General features: G+C 34.3%; 4 protein-coding genes across 6 annotated transcripts; 2 read left to right on the top strand and 2 right to left on the bottom strand.

The window, feature by feature from the left end:
• The first annotated feature begins 2,301 nt into the window (after nucleotides 1-2,301).
• LOC123706041 lies at nucleotides 2,302-5,985 on the top strand. Of its 3 annotated transcripts, none has more exons than XM_045655171.1 (3): nucleotides 2,302-2,319; nucleotides 3,390-3,520; nucleotides 3,704-5,985. In XM_045655171.1, the coding sequence occupies exon 3, from the start codon at nucleotides 3,710-3,712 to the stop codon at nucleotides 5,906-5,908; it is 2,199 nt and encodes a 732-aa protein (XP_045511127.1). In that variant the 5' UTR covers nucleotides 2,302-2,319; nucleotides 3,390-3,520; nucleotides 3,704-3,709; the 3' UTR covers nucleotides 5,909-5,985. The 3 variants fall into 3 exon arrangements, with proteins under 3 accessions (XP_045511127.1, XP_045511125.1, XP_045511126.1); XM_045655170.1 differs by lacking the exon at nucleotides 2,302-2,319 and adding an exon at nucleotides 3,043-3,060; XM_045655169.1 differs by lacking the exon at nucleotides 2,302-2,319 and having other exon boundaries at nucleotides 3,012-3,520.
• Nucleotides 5,986-7,386: 1,401 nt separating this feature from the next.
• Nucleotides 7,387-16,413, bottom strand: LOC123706039 (protein FAN-like). Its single transcript, XM_045655167.1, has 13 exons — nucleotides 16,237-16,413; nucleotides 15,505-16,105; nucleotides 15,357-15,428; nucleotides 14,784-14,986; nucleotides 12,825-13,068; nucleotides 12,619-12,741; nucleotides 12,280-12,541; nucleotides 11,714-12,128; nucleotides 11,380-11,468; nucleotides 11,151-11,283; nucleotides 10,762-10,966; nucleotides 9,207-9,348; nucleotides 7,387-7,596 (listed from the first exon to the last, which is right to left on the bottom strand). Exons 1-13 carry the CDS (start codon nucleotides 16,248-16,250, stop codon nucleotides 7,496-7,498), a joined length of 2,604 nt encoding a protein of 867 aa, XP_045511123.1. The 5' UTR covers nucleotides 16,251-16,413; the 3' UTR covers nucleotides 7,387-7,495.
• Nucleotides 16,414-16,795: 382 nt separating this feature from the next.
• LOC123706043 lies at nucleotides 16,796-18,424 on the top strand. Its single transcript, XM_045655174.1, has 6 exons — nucleotides 16,796-17,167; nucleotides 17,250-17,391; nucleotides 17,473-17,574; nucleotides 17,679-17,730; nucleotides 17,821-18,088; nucleotides 18,238-18,424. The coding sequence occupies exons 1-6, from the start codon at nucleotides 16,796-16,798 to the stop codon at nucleotides 18,385-18,387; spliced, it is 1,086 nt and encodes a 361-aa protein (XP_045511130.1). The 3' UTR covers nucleotides 18,388-18,424.
• Nucleotides 18,425-18,427: 3 nt separating this feature from the next.
• LOC123706045 (proteasome subunit alpha type-7-1) lies at nucleotides 18,428-19,815 on the bottom strand. Its single transcript, XM_045655175.1, has 3 exons — nucleotides 19,595-19,815; nucleotides 19,056-19,526; nucleotides 18,428-18,646 (listed from the first exon to the last, which is right to left on the bottom strand). The coding sequence occupies exons 1-3, from the start codon at nucleotides 19,694-19,696 to the stop codon at nucleotides 18,470-18,472; spliced, it is 750 nt and encodes a 249-aa protein (XP_045511131.1). The 5' UTR covers nucleotides 19,697-19,815; the 3' UTR covers nucleotides 18,428-18,469.
• Between the last annotated feature and the right edge of the window lie 242 nt (nucleotides 19,816-20,057).

Here is a 20,057-nt window from a genome sequence, read left to right as displayed (position 1 = left end):
TAGGTAACAAAAGAAGTAAACAATATAAGAATTTGCTGTTGCTTTTTAAACATTATAATTGATAATTATTCATATATATAATTATTATAGATGCAGTAGTTTTTCATACAAAATCAAACAAATAGTAGTTAAAACATGTACTACATAGTACATATGGGAATGTGAATGCATCTGTATGGTTAAGTGGTGGTTTATTTGCGATTGACCGCGGGGATAAAACCCAGAAGGCCAAAACCTATTTGTTATCAGTGCGATAACCATATTGCCATATAAATCTAGACACCGGAAAAAATAAGTATATCATGAAGTCTAAAATTGAATGTCGGAGTTATGTATGTCTTTAGATTGTTTTCATTTTTACTATTAACCAGATTACTCATAAAGATATCTTGTGCATATGCTAAATTTCAGAAAATATGAAATGTGAGGACAACATATCTGTCAGCTTTTAATAAGCTTTACAGCGAAACATTGTTTCTCCGTCAGCGTAATTATTGAGAACGATTTGTTACAATAAATCATATTCAAATGTGCATACATCTATATAATCAAACAAATGCACCCTAACATTGATGAACGTAAGCATCGTAGCTAGCTATGTAGCTCGAAATTTAATCTACCCCCGTCTACCTCCCTCCACCTCCCGACAAAGAAACACCTAAATTACGTACTCTATATGTGTGATAAAAATCATTTATTCATGTCAAGTCGGGTTTAATCGGCACACTTAAAATAATGACCGTAATACGGGTGTGTCGTTTGTTTTTCCATGACGTTTCCATGTAAACGTAAGGCTCGTTCGATGCAGGCAGACGCAACCCGCTATTTGGTACCTACCTAGTACCTAGGCACCAAGCGATACGATGGTATACTACATATAAACACAGACCTACACACTATAGAGAGCGACAGCGTGCTAGTATATGTAAAAACATTAAATGCATTTCAAAACATCAGCTATGAAATCTTATATTATACTAGAGGTCCGCCCCGGCTTCGCCCGTGGTACATATTTCACAATAAAAGGTAGCCTATGTCCTTTCTCGGGTATCAAAATATCTCCATACCAAATTTCATGCAAATTGGTTCAGTAGTTTAGGCGTGATTGAGTAACAGACAGACAGACAGACAGAGTTACTTTCGCATTTATAATATTAGTATGGATTAGATTCAAATAATAAGTAGGTACAGTTCGCTAATCAATCAGAACTTGCTGAATATAGCTCTACATAATTTTGTTTGTACTGTAAATTACTTTATAAATTTATAAGAGACCCCAATATAACATAATATTATACTTTGTTGTTATATTGAAAACTTTCATCAAATTATATTGCTAAATAATAGATGTGAAATCATTTGTGTTATACAGAAATATATTATGATGGGACTTTTACCATTTTTTTTCCGTAGACCATTATTTTATAAAAGTAATAAATCATCCGAAGTGTTTTATCTGATTTCCCACCATATACTTCATAAATTACAGGCAAGAGTGAGAAAGCCCTATGCGAGCGTCGCTCTCACCCTCCGCGAAAGCCTCCTGAAAATATCTATTGATTATCGTATACATGCCTGTTGGTATGTATAGTTCGCCAACTCGCCCTATATTATGTCGACTGCCGACGTCGAGTGCCAATTTATTTGAAGAACGCTCGCATATTGTAAAGCAAACTAAGTAAAACAACAAAAAGGTGTAATAAACACCACTTGCTAGAAAGCTGATAACCTATATGAACCAGTCTCTATTACAAAACATCTTACGACACATGAAACGTATTTTTATTTTTTATCTACCTAGATTAATATTAGACTCTACGTAATTGTAATCCCTTTATGTTTTATCAAAACATAATTTGCAAATAATATTGAATACCGTAACAATAAAGCTCACGCCTATCAAAGCGTGATAGACAAATATTTGAAAATATGTAGTTCACAAAAGTCGATTACCTTGAGTAACGAAAAGCTATTTTTATAACGGACTCATGCCGCTCTACTCATGCACACCTATCGCATAACTCTACCGCTACTACATCCAATTTACGTACACTTTCCGAATATTCTAAAAATAATAATGTTTGTTTTGCTAATAGTGATTCAAAAATAGGTCTCAAGAAATATTTTGTATATTAAATAGTTAGGTAATACTCCTTGAACGGTTGCATCTATCTAATAATACTGAGTGTCAAAAATTTGGCAAATATAATTTAAATGCAACATCATAGCAATGTGTAATGGAATTATACTCGCAGTGTAGAGCTATGGAGCAATAAAAGTGATGTGCAATGATATAGGCGAGATCTCCAAGAGCGAAAGGTTGTGAACTCTTGTTGCTAAGTTGCTTTTGCCTGAATATAGGCAAAACTTTAGTTTTAAGACCACACTTAAGATTGTATGTAAATATTGTAGTAAAAATTGTAATTTTAAAATTCAAAATACCTAATACGTTAATTTACTCAATACAATATAAAATAATAGTATTTTTTTGTAAAATGTCATATACCTACAGACAATTGTGTGCTATGTTAAAATCTCTATCTCGAATCTCCTATTCCTGTATTAAATTTCGCTCATAAGAAAAGTCATGCATTATTATCTAATAAACCTATTTAGAGATATGCGCTAAGTTTATACCTATTACATATTAGATTACCTAAATACATATAAAAAAGTACCTATTAGAATATGAATCTATTCGTTCAAATTTAACTAGATTCTTGCAACTCTACACAAAAACAAGACTCAAAAATAAAAACGTTATTAACGGAACGAGATTGTATGAAGGGAAATTTAATTTAAGATTTGGTATTATTACTAAGTCAAGAAACGGTTCGCGCTTGCGCTAGACCGACGGGTAAACGCGGTGAGGAGGGTCGCAAGGCCGGGGTGAAGCGTGAAGGGGGACGTAACGTCACGTCGAACAAACCAATTATAACGCTGCCAAGTTAAAAAGGGCTGTTGGAACACAGACGTTACGGCTTATAACAACATTCCTCATACATGCCGTATTAAAACTTGCCTGCGTCGCTCGAGAGTCGTCCAACACGATTACGCGAGGTAGGAATACCGTGTTCGGGTGCAGTAAAAGTGAGCTCTCTCCGTAGCTTTAAATACTGACATTTTAGTGCTATATAATATTATTTATAATTACATTTGTGCAAATCGTGAAATGTAATCTATCTCTTCCTCTACGTTTAACGAGACAGTGTATGAGTGGAACAGTTTTATCAAAATAAGGTTGAAAATAAATAAATAGAGAACAGATCGGCGCGTCGCAGGACTTGTAATAATAAAAAAAGAACCTTATTGTGCAGTGTTTTAAAGTACTATTTGTGTAAATTTAAACGTTGACGTACAAATTAAAAGTTATGACTAAATATTTGCAGCAATGCTGAGTTATGATATGAACAGTACGAATTGTGTGGTAGAGAACGCGAGCCGTTTGACGATCATGGATTGGAAAATACAATCAAATGCATGCCGATGAAGTGCGACGAGGACACAGCCTTTGTAACAGGTACCGGTTTGGATTTATCATTTTGTTTGATTTATAATGTTCCCCGTGCCTTGATGGTATCAGGTGCAAATATAACTAACTAGGTATACTATATTATAAAATTACTTAATTTTTACTTTAATTATCTTATTAGTATTACAATAGGCTATTCAAATTTTAATGTTATTTCTTCTTAAATTTCAGATTAAAATGGATACTACCAAGACGATGGAAACCATCGATGACCAGCAAAATTTAGAAAATAATCATCAATCTGCAGTTACAATGGAAGAAAAAGAATCGGCTCTACCTGTGATAAATGATAAGAATAGTGACAGTGATGGTAACAGTGAAGATCTTAGCAGTAATGACGATCAAAACATTGTGAATAATATCAACTCTCAGTTTTATGAGAGTAGTGATAGTAAAGTAGATTACGCTGAAAAATTAGACGATAATGACACTTTGAGTGATATTGATGACATAAAAACGGACACGGCATCCGCTGATAGTGAAGACTCTGCCCTAGGCAGTCTTCCACCGGACGGTGCACTTAATGATAGAGAGGAGGACGGACAAGACCGTTCCGATGGAAGTGATTCTGGTCTTGGATCAGAAACGGTAGAAGATGTTAAGTTACCCAGTTTCGATTTAGTATTGCCCTGCCCTGGTAACGAAGAGAGTGCTAGTAAAGAAGTCGCAAATGAGGAGAGTTCTATAAATATTCATGTTGATGCGGAAAACAATAGTCAAATTCCAGACACAGAATTGAAGAAACCCCTAAAACGATGTCTCAAGAGGAAATGCGAAGAAGAAAATATTGATGGCCCTGTTATTAAAAAGAAAAAGGAATCGATAAAATTCGACAATGTAACAGTGTTTTATTTTCCAAGAGCACAAGGGTTTTCGTGTGTGCCATCACAAGGGGGTTCTACGCTTGGTATGGAATGGGAACATAGTCACATACAGAAATTTACTTTAGCTGAACATGCTTTAGAACAAAGAAGATTGCATCGACAGATATTACAACAATTAAAGAGCGAACGGCATTCAGTTCAAGGCGTATCTCTATCATCGAGTGAAGACAGTGACACGGAAGAAGAAACTAGCGACATTTCTGAATCAGAGCTAGATTTAGATAGCTACTATTTTTTACAGCCTGTTCCTACAAGACAGAGAAGGGTCTTACTACGTGCGGCTGGAGTGAGAAAAATAGAAGGCTATGAAAAAGATGAATGTAGAGATATACGAACATCAAGAGAGTTTTGTGGATGTGCTTGTAAAGGTGTATGCAATCCCGATAGTTGCTCATGTAGCATGGCAGGCATAAAATGTCAAGTTGATAGACTTAATTTTCCATGTGGCTGTACGAGGGATGGCTGCGGCAATACATCCGGCCGAATTGAGTTTAACCCAATAAGAGTAAGAACTCATTTTATAAACACCCTAATGAGATTAGGACTCGAAAAGAAAAATGAAGAAAACCAGGAAGCTGCTAAACGACAGTGGGCTGCAGTTCATAACATCAATAATGCATCTCCGTGTATTCCGCACACATCATATAATAAAGGTCATTCGCAGAATGCTGAAAATAATACATTACATAATAGAAATTCTCTACATACTTCTCAAATAGACAATTGCATTAATATCGGAGCTTTTAACAATATTCACTGTGATGTTAATAGCTCCAACGCATCTAGAAGTATTCACGAGGATAACGTGAATCAAAAGAATGGAAAGGAACAAAATATCTTAAATTTCAGTGACAAATCGGATCATCGTAATCACGACCCCTATACATGTAGCATACTTCAAGGCAAAGGCCCACCTTATCCACTGACCAACAATATGGATTTTAATATGTCTAATAACATACAAAGATATTCGTGTGATCTCAATTACACTTATGAACAGCCGCATGACAACCATGCATTTAAATCATTACAGAGCTATTCAGCAACAAGCTTTGAAGAGTTTGCTCAAAATTCTCACATATCAATGTTCAACCCTTATGGGCACACATATACAACTGAGTATATGTGTAAATCTAATTCAAGCGTGGAGCATAACTCATTACAATACCACGGTATAGCACAAAATCACTACGATATGTATAAAAATACATCTGCGTGTGTAAGTACCCAAAATAAATCTGACTCAAATTATTCAGCGCTCATGTCGATGCCATATCAATCTAGCAATAAGTTGCAATCTGTAGATAACGATGAGAACTGGTTCAGTCAGAATACACTTCTAAACTTGGACAGCAGCGAACAAACGACGCAGGACGCTTCCGATGCGTCATCGCAGCCGACGCAAACATCGTCAGAAGGCGACGCCAGCGAGGTAACCGAAAACTTCGGGGAACTCATCAAGAAGACAATGGTAGAGTCTGTCATTGTGTAGATGAATTAATTGTTGTATTTAATAATTTCAGTGAATTATCATGTTATTAAGTTTTTAATTATATTAATTGGACATTCTATGTTATTTTATTTCTGTCATTCTTGCCAGGTATTCGTTGTTCCTGTGAGAAACAATTTGACAAGATGCTTAGGACTTAAATAAAAATTCACATTTACATATTTATTTTCTTGCATATAAAATAATATTGATAAAGCAATTGTCATCCGTTGCATATAACAAAGTTTTTAAAGAATAACGTATAGGTATCTGTTTTAGCCCATAGCGTCTACAGTTGCGACTTGCGCCCTACTCTAATGTTCGAAAATAGTACAAAAAAACTTACTAATATTATAAATGCGAAAGTTTGTTAGGATGTGTATGTGTGTTTGTTACTCTTTCACGCAAATACTACTGAACCGATTACAATGAAATTTAGCACACACACGAGGGTAACTTGGATTAACACATAGGTCTTATCCCGGACTATGTGGGTTTTTCTTTGAAAACGCGGGCGGAAAGCTAGTCATACATAATAAATAACTATTGTCTGTAATTTAATAAAGTGAAAGTTATGTTCCTAAACTTTTATCACATCAGTGAGTGTAATACAGATAATATTAAAATAATAACATTTATCTATACTAATATTATAAAGCTGAAGAGTTTGTTTGTTTGAACGCGCTAATCTCAGGAACTACTGATCCGATTTGAAAAATTATTTCGGTGTTAGGTAGTTAATTTATCAAGGAAGGCTATAGGCCATATTATCATCATGCTACGACCAACAGGAGTGGAGCCACGGGGGTGAAACCGCGCGGAGCAGCTAGTTCATAATAAATTAATGTATAATTTTATTTAAAGGCATAATTAAAACCTGTTAACAAATATGATTATGATAGTACCTATTTGCTATGCATTAACATTAAATAGAGAGAAACAAAGTTTTGTACAAACATAAAGGTACGTTCTACAATAATGTATTTACTAAATTTACTAAACAACCCGTACTTATACGTATCTAGTTTATTTGAATTTTATACATTGATGGGAATAAGAAATAGGTAGGTACGAAATCAACCGATTTTGATGAAATTTGGCACAGACAAGCTTTACACCCTGAGAAAGAACATAGGAACACATACCTTTTATTGCGAAATATGTACCACGGGCGAAACCAGGGCGGACCGCTAGTTAACAATAAAACAGGATCAACGTATTAATTTACGTGGATCGATTTTCCGGTCGTCAGAATATGACGTTGGTTTAGGGAATAGTCATTCTATGTTTTCGTTTATATTTTTGTACAACAAAATAAAAATATATTATACACCATCAGTACAAGAAATAAAATAAAATGTACTTGATTCATATATTATGATGCCAAAAAATAAAATAGGCGTTAAAAATTCTTACACCTCTTACGCATTCATAAATGTAGGTAAATAAGTTGTGTGTTACAATAAAACTCCATCATATTATATTATAAAAAATACTATATTTTTATAGTTATACAAAACTGAGATACATGTGGATAATATCATAGCTTAATCTAACAATACTCTGGAGATTTTCAGCATAACTTTGTTGTCAAGAATTTTTATTGAGACTCCATATTTTTATTGTCTTATCCGCACTGGCAGTTATTAAAGTTTCCGATTTTCCATCGAAGAAAATACTCTGCACCATATCTGAAACAATTAAAATGCATACTAATAGGTATTATAAATGCGAAAGTAACTCTGTCTGTCTGTTACTCAATCACGCCTAAACTACTGAACCAATTTGCATGAAATTTGGTATGGAGATATTATTTTGATACCCGAGAAAGGCCATAGGCTACTTTTTATTGCGAAATATGTACCACGGACGAAGCCGGGGCGGACCGCTAGTATAGATATAATCCATACTAATATTATAAATGCGAAAGTAACTCTGTCTGTCTGTCTGTTACTTAATCACGCCTAAACTACTGAACCAATTTCATGAAATTTGGTATGGAGATATTTTGATACCCGAGAAAGGACATACATACTTAGGCTACTTTTTATCCCGGGATAATGACGCAATCCCGGAAATCCCACGGGAACGAGAACTTTGCGGGTTTTTCTTTGACTGCGCGGGCGAGGCCGCGAGCGGGAACTTAGTTTTAAATAAATGCAAGTCATCTGAATACATTACAATATATTATAGATAACTCGAGTTACGTGAAAGATAAAATTAGCATAACGTTATGTCACCAAAACAAACGAAATAAAACACAATTATAACATATTTTAAGCATGTAAGATGCTCCATATTAATTGACATAGAAAAAGAAATGCCTTTAATCGAACTATCGATACACAAGGATGTTCGAAGAATTCTGTTGTTTAGTTTAACTACTACACCGATATAACTAAGGGTATCATGCTATCACCAATTTAATTAGTTTTGTGTTTCTTAAATAATAGTGTTTGTCCTCAAAATAGTATATCTGTCACCAAAATGTAGTCACCAAACAATGCAAAATCAGTTCCACAATAAATCACCTAAAATCCTGAGATATAAGGTCTAATACCAAATAAATGTTTTTGTATGTATTATATAATAGGTGTGTCCTAATAAGTATTTAAGCAAACTAATTTAAAGAGATCACTAATAAATCATATTATGTTACTAGAAAACACTTAATTAAAGTTAAAATAATCAATATTTATTCTTAAAAATAATCACCACTGAATAATCAGCTCTGGTTTAATGGCTGGCTTATGGCTAGCATAATTGTTGATAAAACACTTAATTAAAGTTAAAATAATCAATATTTATTGTTAAAAAACAATAATCACTGAATAATCAGCGTTGGCTTCGAAGGGCGCCCCCTTTTTCTTTTCTGGCCGATAACCACATTTTTTGCTTCTGGTGAGGGGTTGGCCAGCTTTAAGCGTATGGCTAATCCGATAATATGTTTGCACATGTCAATTTTTAAAGCGCGCCAATTTGTCTCCGACCCTTTGATCATTTTTTCATTAAAATTATAAATTGATGTTTTAAATTGGTAACGAACTAATTCTGATTTGATAAGTTTTGGCAAATACCGTAAGTTTTGGCTAATATACGGTATTGTAAGAAGGGCTCGTTACATTGTGTATTGCCCACAAATCTATCTATCTATTCAGGTCAAAAAGTTATATAAACATATTTGTGGGCAATAATGTCTTTATGGAGTATGGATGTTTATTACCCTCACGTAAATTACTGAACGAATTTTGATGATACTTAGCAGTACTTCTCGAACACCTGTGTAACAAATATATCGTACCATCGTGCACGTCGTGCTCAGCGAGGCACGTGGCCGTGAGCATGTCCCACAGCAGCAGCTGCTTGCGCGCGCCGAGCCACACCGCGCTCGCGCCGTCGCTGCACAGCGAGCGGCCCGCCAAGCACACACGCTTCTCGAACACCTATATAATTAATATCATATCGACATTGGGGCCTTCAAGAAAAGAGCTTATTTGTCCATAAAAGGCCGGCAAAGCACCTGTAACACTCCTTGTGTTACAAGTGTTTATGGGCGGTGGTGACCACTTAACATCAGGTGGCCCACCTGCTCCTTTGCTTGCTCTGACATAAAAAAAAACACTGATATTAAAAAGAGGAAAACTTTGTTTGTTTGTTTGATTGTAATGAATAGGCTCATAAACTACTGGGCCGATTTTAAAAATTGTTTCACCATTACAGCTACATTATCCACGAGTAATATAGGATAGGTTTTATCCCGGAAATTCCACGAGAACGGGAACTATGCGAGTTTTTCTTTGAAACCGCGGGCGAAGCTGCCGGCGGAAAGCTAGTAATAAATATAAGAAGGGTAAATATCGATGTCACCAAGGGGTAATGGAGGATAATAAAATCCACAATTCCACGAACGAAGAATTTTTGAAATCGGTAGTCATTTTTGAGATTTCAAATCAAATCAAAAAACAATTAGTAGAAGATCCGAACATAAGTCGACCTTCACCGGCGTGATAATAGAATGAGACCAATATTATAATAAACTAGCTTACCGCCCGCGGCTTCGCCCGCTTTCTCTAAAACGATTTGAGATTTAAACTATCCTATCTCTCAAGTTGGATCGAACTGCACATGGTGTGCGAATTTTATTATAATCAGTTAAGTGGTTTAGGAGTCCATTGAGGACAAACATTGTGACACGAGATTTATATATATTAAGATTAAGTCTATTAAAAATGTATTAAAAATGGGTTTACTGGGAAAATCCTGGACAGGACATTTTTAATGAATTAAAAAAAATTAATTATTGCAGTATCAAGATAATAAAAAAAATTATAATAGAATTAAAGTATGAAACCTACAGAATGTGCAGTCATAGTAGTTTTCTAATATTTACCGGGACAAACGGCTAGGTTGGCAGGTATAAACCGGTATGTCGGTACCTACCAGTTACTTTCACTTGATAGGATGATGAAAAAAAAAATTATGTCAGCGCTGTTATATTACAAAATTGTTTTATTATCTCGAAACTGCAATTAATAAAAAATGAAAATAAAAGATTTTTTAATAATTAATTAAAAAATATCCTGTCCAGGATTTTCCCAGTAAACCCATTTTTCATACATTTTTAATACACTAAATTTATTATCAAATTGGTCTCATTCTATTATCACGCGCGCCCGCACCGGTGAAGGTCGACCTATATTTGGATCTTAGACCAAATGAAAAGGTATAGATTTCGTACCAAGAATTAAACAAATGAAAATCAAACATGAATCTTACTCATCTTTCTTCTTTATTTATCAAAATTGGCAGGTGTGTTTAATATTATTTTTAGTGAGATACCTGTTTTTTTAACATACCGTATTCACCACGCTCAAATCCGTGACTGTCATATCACCATCTTCACATAGAGTGACTATTCTATCGGCAGAGAGAAACGATACCCCGCATACTGGAGACGAATGTATCTTTATTTTGTTCAATAAATCCTTCGACCTGTACTCCCAAATGAATACTTCACCGTCAGTCGTACCTGCTAGTATGTCCAATTCGTAGTTTCGTCTTCTGCAAAGAAAAAAAAGTAATTGATTTTGAAGTCTCTGGAAAATAGATGTATTTTTTTTTTGTTTCATTTGTTTTTTTACGTTAATAATAAAGCGATTTTCTTTTTTAAAACGCACGTGAAATACACTTTCAAAAATTAAATATCTTTCTTATTGTATAGTGAGGCAATGTAAATTAGGCTTACCTATAAGAAAGGACGGTAATCTTCCCATCGTGGTCAAATTCTGCCTTCAATCCTTTCAAAGCCTGCCCCATCTTCCCAACACTACCCCATACACGTACAACACAATCCCACCCTCCTGATATTAAAAGCCGTTCTGAAAAACAAAAGATGTTTTTCTTTATTAAACTTGATTAACTTCGAATCAACCTAATCTGATTTTTATTCTGCATAAATGTAATAATTATATTACCTCTGTCCAACCACAGTAGGCAACTAACAGAATCATCGTGGGCTCGAAAACTTTCAACCACCCTTCCATATTCCACGTCATATAAGTATCTAAAACAATAATATTAAATGAGTAGCGTCTTCAAAAAACGACGTTTTTTACATTTAAATATCCTATGGTCTGCAGGTATCACTAAATATCAGATAGTCTGCTTCACTTTATGTTTATGAAGCGATAGACCCAGGTACTGCAACTATTAAATACAAAAAGTAAAATCTTCAATGCATATAAATATAACAATTTAGGATAGTTTGCTGAGAAGAATTATAATATTTTATTAAATTTGTATGCTTACATTTCATTATCCCAAGCGCCAGCCGCAACGGTATGTTCGTCAATCATCACGCAAGAGCTCAACGGAGTCGTACTAAGTATCACACTCCTTATTTGTTTCCTGCTATCTATATCATATACTTTCAACGTCCCATCCTTTCCAACAGAAACAATTCTAGAACCATCTCGAAGCACACACGTTACTGCCTCTTTATGCAGCTTTATTTCATCGACACATTCCATTCTGTATTCATGAGGCAATGAGTTAGGTAGTGGTTTTGCTACTTTCGACACAATTTTCCGTACATGAGGTTTCGTGAACAATTGCTTAGGCACTTGTCCAAACTCCATAATCTGTACCTCTAAAGCGTGCTTATCATTCATGTCGTATATACTTTCGAGATCGACCGATCCCTCATAACAAACATGATGGAAGACTGAAATATATTGATGTTTTGTCCTTATTTGTTTGACACATTTTTAAGTAAGTCACAAATTGGTAAGAAACTGTATTTTTAAAGATTTAAAATAGTGTTATAGGTACTTAAAAATAAAAATCTATTCAAATGCAATTGTTAAAATACACACCATTATAAGCTTTAACAGCTTCTTCACCTCTCTGTTTATAACCAAATATGAGATCAATCCACAAATGCAAATGCCTGGAAACATAATCAGATTCTAACGCCATTCGCAGTTTACTAATAAAGTCCTCCGGAGAACTGGCCCATGCTGGGAGTTTCACACTATCCACTTTCGCCCCATCATGACGTTCACCAAAATCAATGTCATAATTATTAACCAAAAAGTTACCTTTGCCACTAGTATCATAGAATTCTGGAACCAATTCCTGTAAAGCATTAACTATAATTAGGTATTATGTACTATAATTATACTATTTCTCTTGAAATCCAAACAATTTATTACCTTAAAATCAGACATGTTCCTCAAGCAATTACTATAAACATCTTTAACAGAATTGAACATCCTGTCTGGATGGTCAAACCTTCCATTTTGAAGGCAGAGCATATACTGCGGATATTTTCTGACCTGAAAATGTATACAAGGTCCATAAGAATATATTGCTTGTTTACATGTGTATTCAAATATAATTAATTAATACATATTCTTACCAAATAAAACAGAACTAGGCCTGGTGCAGAATAATGTGAACCATACAAAAACTTGGGGTCACACATTTCATGATATCTCTCTAGCAATTTTTCTAGGCGATCTGGATTCAAAGCTCCCATAGGTTTTGATAAATCTCTGAATGTTTCTGTATTATTCAAATCTAATATATCGGAAGTGTAGTCGGCAACTACCCATGGGAAGACTGGATATTGTGTGAGATCATTTTTACTCCGATCTGCAAGGCTGAATTTAATTTATATTAGGTATAAATATAATGAGCAGTGGTGGCTCAGTGGTGAGACCTCGGACTTCGAATCGATAAGTCCGTGGTTCGAGACCAGGCGAGCGCGCAGGAAATAAATTGATTTTTCAATTTATCTGCGCATGTTGTAACATCACCACTGCTCGAACGGTGAAGGAAAACATCGTGAGGAAACCGACATGCCGAAGAGTTAAAAAAGTTCGACGACATGTGTCATCCGCCAACCCGCACTTGGCCAGCGTGGTGGATTATGGCCTGTACCCTCATAGGAGGCTCGTATCCCAGCAGTGGGAACGTATATGGGGGTTTCTTTAGATAACTGCCGCACGTATTATAGGTTTTTTGTGGGGGGAGGAGGGGGGGAGGAGGGGGGGGACCCTCCCACCAAAAGGGGAAAGTTAGGAAACCAATAGTTTAGGAGAAAAATCAATTTTCCTATTCTAACCTCAAAATGTATGGAATTGGTGTAAAATCATTTTAACTAAGCATTAGACGATAGTAACAAAAATTTTACGATACATAAATAAATACAAACAAGTTGTGAAAACCTACGTAGTTTTTTATTTGAGTGGGAATCGCCCTAAAGTCGCTTCTGGCACTCGCCGGCCGCTGCCGCGGCACGCTCGCTTCGCTCGCTCGGCTCGTGCGGCATTTCAACAGTTAACCTAACACGCTCGTCGCTTCGCTCCTCGCTACCTATTTGGATATTAAAAATAAAAGTTTAATAGTTTTTTAATCTACGTAGATTTTTTTAAGCTATTGCATAGCTACTATCGCGGGCCTTGAGCGCGGAGACCGAATCCAGAAATTGCGTAACGAAAAACCTCACGCTCCCCACTCCGACGGGCACGGAGGTGTGGCTTGAAGGCATGCTATGCAATAGCTTTGCCGTGGCAGTCCCCGAGTGCCACACGTCTTTTTTGTTTGAGTGGGAATCGCCCTAAAGTCGCTTCTGGCACTCGCCGGCCGCTGCCGCGGCACGCTCGCTTCGCTCGCTCGGCTCGTGCGGCAGTTCAAGAGTTAACCTAACACGCTCGTCGCTTCGCTCCTCGCTACCTATTTGGATATTAAAAATAAAAGTTTAATAGTTTTTTAACCTACCTAGGTACGTAGATTTTTTTTTGTTTGAGTAGAAATCGCCCTAAAGTCGCTTTTGGCACTCGCCGGCCGCAGCGTAAAGTCACAGTACAGTGAAATGGAACATGGAACGGCTTGGTCCGCTTTTTTTGCACAACAAAACGGATAAATGCACTTTTTTCGCACAAAAAATTATTAACTTTAAAAATTAATAACTAAAAAACTACAAGTTTCCTAACGATAATATTTTGGGATTACAATCTTACATTACCTAGCTAACTAAAAATATAAATATTTCCAACAAATTCGTGCGGCAGTTAACTAAAGCCAACCCCGTATATGGGCTGATGATGAGGTATAAATATACATTTAAGTTATATGATAAAAATTACAACTTTTTATATCAACATAGATGGATTCTCTATTCTGAAATTTTTCATTCTATTACATATATATTTTTTTTATTCAAAGAAAAACTATACAAATTTCTGGTAGGTACATCACAATGTTATGAATTGTTTACAATGACAATTTACAAGATTCTATCTCCATTAAAGTTTTATTTAAAATAAATTATTAAACTAAATCATATAATAAGCTTTAATAACGAGTACATTACCAATTAAGATATGTGAGATAGTCATAATTAGATACAATTCCATTTTGCCATTGCAGTGTCATCTCCTCCACATGAACTCTCTCTAACTTCACATCAGGTAACCCTTCTAAAATATTGTATAACTTATTTCTATCCTCTGTACTTTGAAATGTTAAATAAATATGTGGTATTGAACTATCTTCTGAGCTATATATTTCGAGGCCCTGAAATTACATACAAAATTAATTTTTAAGTCAAATACTATATTAATGATAAAGCAACAATATCTTATCCGACCGCCTCCTTGGTACAGTGGTTGACGCGTGAGTGTAGCACCGAGGGGTCCTGGGTTCGATTCCCGGTGGAGACGAAGAAAAAAAAATGTCTCGGTCTGGCAGGACACAGAAGGCTGATCACCTACTTGTCCCTAAATAAAATCGATCAGTGAAACAGATGTATAATGCATCTGCCTCTTACCCCACTAGGGGACATGGGACTTCACTTAACAATATCTTATAATTATTAATAAAATTTTATCAATATTCTCTAATGTAAAAGATAAAAGCAAACAAACACCATAATATTGATACATACAACTTGCCTGAGTAAAAATCTTCTTTTATACATTCTCTTCACATGTGCAAGCTTCACTTTCAAAATAGGACTCTAGAATAAAACGAACTTATATAAATAAGATTGCAGTATGGTATATAGTTAGATTACACTTTTAATATATACTTACACACTCAATATTATTAAAGGGTTGAAAATAAAGAGTAGTCGGTGTAAGAGCTAATTTTCCTTGATGCCTAACTAGAGGTGATATTTTTTCAACTTGAAATTCACATAGTATTTCTTCTGTATAATCATCCATCATGACAGGATCAAACACCATCCTCATGTACCTAGAGTGCATGATTGTAGCTATCATACTGTTGTGTTCTGGTGCATGCAAAGATGATGCTCTATGCAATTGCAGCATTTCAGACAAACATTCGTCCACAGAAACAAAGTCCAAGAAGAAATAAAAGTCTTTACTCTCATATTTAAATTTGTAAGGAGCTAAAATATTATCTTCTAACATTTCACAATACTGCTTCATCTCAACTCTTATCACATTTTTCTTATCACAGCCATTTACCTCTGATATCTGTATACATTCTTTTAAATGTAATTTTATCAAAGGTGTCACCCAATCCCTAGGTTCAAATACAAGAGATTTTGAGCAGATTTTTAAACGACCTGGTGTTAAAATTCCACTTGTTAATGTATTGTTATCATTCATAGTACAAGAATAATCTTCGAAATATATTTCTCCTGGCTCTAAGAGCAACATAGAGAACCTGCAATGCAAAATTACAAAAAAGCGAATCAATTTGTGAAAGGTCTTAAAAAACTATTGAACATAAACTGACAAAACAATATACTATCACAGACTAATAATAATATACTACGTATACAAATACTATCATACCTTGATTTATTCATTGTTATTTCTTGTTTTGACCCAGTCTTATATTTTCTTTACGAAGAAACCATATAGCTGCGACAGCCCTGTGACTAAAATTATATTTAAAACTATTAAATCACTATTAGTAAGCTTATATTGCCAAGAAATAAACAAACTAAAATTCTTTTTTGCAGGCAAACCACAGAGGCAAACAAAAACACTGCTGTCACTGATGGTGATGTAGATTGTCATTAATGTCATTAAAACTAACAGATAATGTATAACTTCAGTGTCAGCACTTGCTAAAATTTTAAATAAATTGAAATATTTTATTTTACATACAATAAATGTGGAAACAATGAAAAAATCTAGGTAGATAATTATTTATATGTTAAATTTTAACTATTATTTACGCTTCCATTGGCTATATGTGCAACAAAAAAAAAGAATGAATTATTGAAACAATGGCATGACGCATGTCATTCTGACCAATGCAAAGGCGCGAGTTTTAACTTACACGTACCTAATTAGTATATGGAAACGCTTTTCCTTTAGAATTGTATGGAAATTTAAAAAAAATATCATGCAAGAAGTAACAAATGCTATTAGACAGATGCGGTTTCCTCAAAAACTTTGGTATTTATTGGACCTGCATACCGATGCAATATTATGGGGTGGTACTGGGCGCACTATTCTCCTGAATTATCGCGTTTTGCATACTTATTTACAATGTAATCATTCCATTTTTAAAACTACCAATATCTCTAGCTTTGTAAGACAATTAAATTTATATGGATTCCGCAAAGTTACTTCACATTTACAAGATCCGCTTTGCAATTCGAGTAATCCATATATGCATGAATATATTCATGATTATTTTCAATTTGGTAGACCAGAATTACTTAACAAGATCACAAGAAAGGCACTAACCATTAAAAAAAACTTCAAGCCAAAGGTTTGTTGTTGTTTTAAATTGTTACCTATAGTTAATAGTATAGTTATCTTTGTAGCTTTGGTTTTATATTTTTTTTTTGCAGAATTTATATAGTAATGACCAAAATGTTTATGTCACACCATTACAAAAAGCTAGAAGAGCTTTACAAATTGCACTCAAAAAAGCAGCTCAGGATTTATACATTCAAACCTCTCCAAAACCATCATGTAATATGGATTATGAGGGTATATTAATAAAACTCTTTCTAATTATTATGTTTAAAAATAATACTCTTTTAAATAAATGTTATTTGATATTTCATATAGATGAACATGATGAATATCAAGATGAAGAAAGTGTTGAACTGGACTGGTTTATACCCTGTGATGGGACTGCCAAAGATATCCAGAAAGAGTTACAACATACAGGTCCTTACCTAAATCCTTACCATTTGCTTATAATATATTTATCCTTTACTTACCAATCATTACATCCTTTCTGCACCCAATCCCTTACTAGTCACTCCTTACAGGTGTGGAGAAATTGGTAAAGCCAAATGATACTATAGGTGGAGAGGCTTATGGGTAAGATAAAGTTCAAGTAAATTTAATTTCACAAGATTCATACTTTTCTATGTAATCATTATTTAATGTGAATAAAAAATATGTTTATAGTGATATTACACAAGATAATCTCATCAATTTCTCTGATGATTCATGTCAGCAAATCAATGATAATTATTCAGCTCAATTTCTAAACATGCCTGACCTTGATTCTGAACACACTGGAGGGAATTCAGGCGTTGAATTGCTTGCTGAATTCAATATTGGTCATGATATTGATCAAGGTATTACCAAGAAAAAGGAAAAAGATAATAATTCTTTAAATTGTGTCTTACCATCTGTGAGCAATGACCAAAATGATGATATCAGCTTTGTTGAGGTACAGTATTATAATTTTTAGTATTTCAAATATGTAATAAGATATTTTTTTAATCCAGTTTAAACAGAGAGTGTTTAACTTTATATAGATTTATATTATAGAGAAGCTATATTACACTGAATATGATGAATTATGATGCATTTTTACAGTCCAATGAAAACACTAATCATTATCATGGAGAATGGGATCAGATGTTTAATGACATAATGATAAATAAGAGCTCCAGTCAAGACAGTGTCTCCAATTTGAAGGAGCTGTATTCCCAAATATCTCAAACTATTGATTTACTTAATTCATAAGTTCAGTACAATAATATGGTTAAAATAAACATTTATTATATTCCTTATGCCATGTATTAATCATAAAAAATACAAAATAAAATTACTTCTTCTGTTTTTTCTTCTCAGCTTCTTCTTCTTTCTCTTTTTCAATAACTGTAACATATGAGTTGATAGTGTCCAAATCTAACATTTGCATGGGTTGGTTGCGTCTCATGACAGCTATTTCAAGGTTCTTCTGACCAGATTGTACAACTTCAAGGAGAGCCCGAATCGCAAGCTGTAATGACGAAATGGAAAATTTAATAATAAATATTTCGTCTCAATCGCAAGGAATGTATAAATATTAATAAGTCTATGCGGTTTAAAGCTATTAATAAAATTTCTATGTAAATTGAACTTTTATCAGGATAATATTATTACTTATTAGCATGAGTTTTTGTGGATGAAGGTATGGAAATAATTGTACTGTGTGAAACATGGAGATAGATTATAATTTGCTACCTTTTATCCTGATATTGCAATTGAAGTAAGCTCTAATATAGATAAGTGTTGAAAAATAAAGTTATATTTTGATATATTCTTTGATAAAGATTTTGAATTTTCACAGAGTATATTGTATTTCCGCCATTCTAATATTGCTACTGATTTACACAAACAATTTAAATAAGTAATGATGTTCATCTCACCTTAACTGCACCATTTTCTGAGGCAACTTCTTCAGGAGTATAATTCTTTTCTAAGAATTCTCGCACAGTTTTGGCTGATCGGCCAGTTGCGTTGGCTTTCCACTCATAATAAATACCTGATGGCTCAGTTTGGAACAATCTAGGATGACCATCATAGTCAAAGCCCCCAATAAGGCATGAGATACCGAACGGGCGACGACCATTACTTTGTGTGTATTTCTGTTTGAGTCCAGCAATATATCTTGTAATATATTCCAGAGTGACTGGATCCTCCACTGTCAATTTGTGAGACTGGCATTCAATTTGAGCTCTGTTTATAAGTATACGAGCATCTGCTGTCAAACCGGCAAAAGCCATTACCACATGATCGTCGAGAAGACAGATTTTTCTTACTGTTCTTTCTTCTTGAAGTTTAGCAACTGACTTCTTTTCAACTCCCAACACTACGACATCTTTACCCCTTACACCAACCTAAAATAAACCATATATTTATAATAATCCAATAAATTCCTCTTCTCGACAACTACAAAAGTACATACAGCAGTTGATCCTTTGCGGACGGCTTCTTGTGCATATTCTACTTGCAGCAAATGGCCATCTGGTGAAAAGACTGTAATAGCTCTATCGTAACGAGCAGACATTTTAAAAGTTTAAAAACTAGTTATAAGTTTAGTAAAACAAAACGAATGTATTGAATTTGCTTAGTAATAACCGATGCACCGCTAATACAATGACAAGGCGAAATGTCAAATTTGGAATAGTGATTAGTGCTGTGCTGTTTGAAGTATTCATTGTCTGAAGTAAGGACGGATGTTCAATGTATGTTATGTTACTGTATCGATTCAATATAATATAAATAAAAATATTATAATCGTTGATGAAAATGACAAATTATTGTATAAATTATATATTTTTATGCGTAGAATTTATTCTATATTTTTATTTGCAATATTAATTTAACCAGTTAACGTGCAGTTAACAATAAGGTAAACATCTCAGCTG

The sequence above is a fragment of the Colias croceus genome, chromosome 3, assembly GCF_905220415.1.
Source record: "Colias croceus chromosome 3, ilColCroc2.1".
Classification (NCBI taxonomy): Eukaryota; Metazoa; Arthropoda; class Insecta; order Lepidoptera; family Pieridae; genus Colias; species Colias croceus.
The sequence above is the reverse complement of the archived record's forward strand: the minus strand, read 5'-3'. Positions and strand labels throughout refer to the sequence as shown.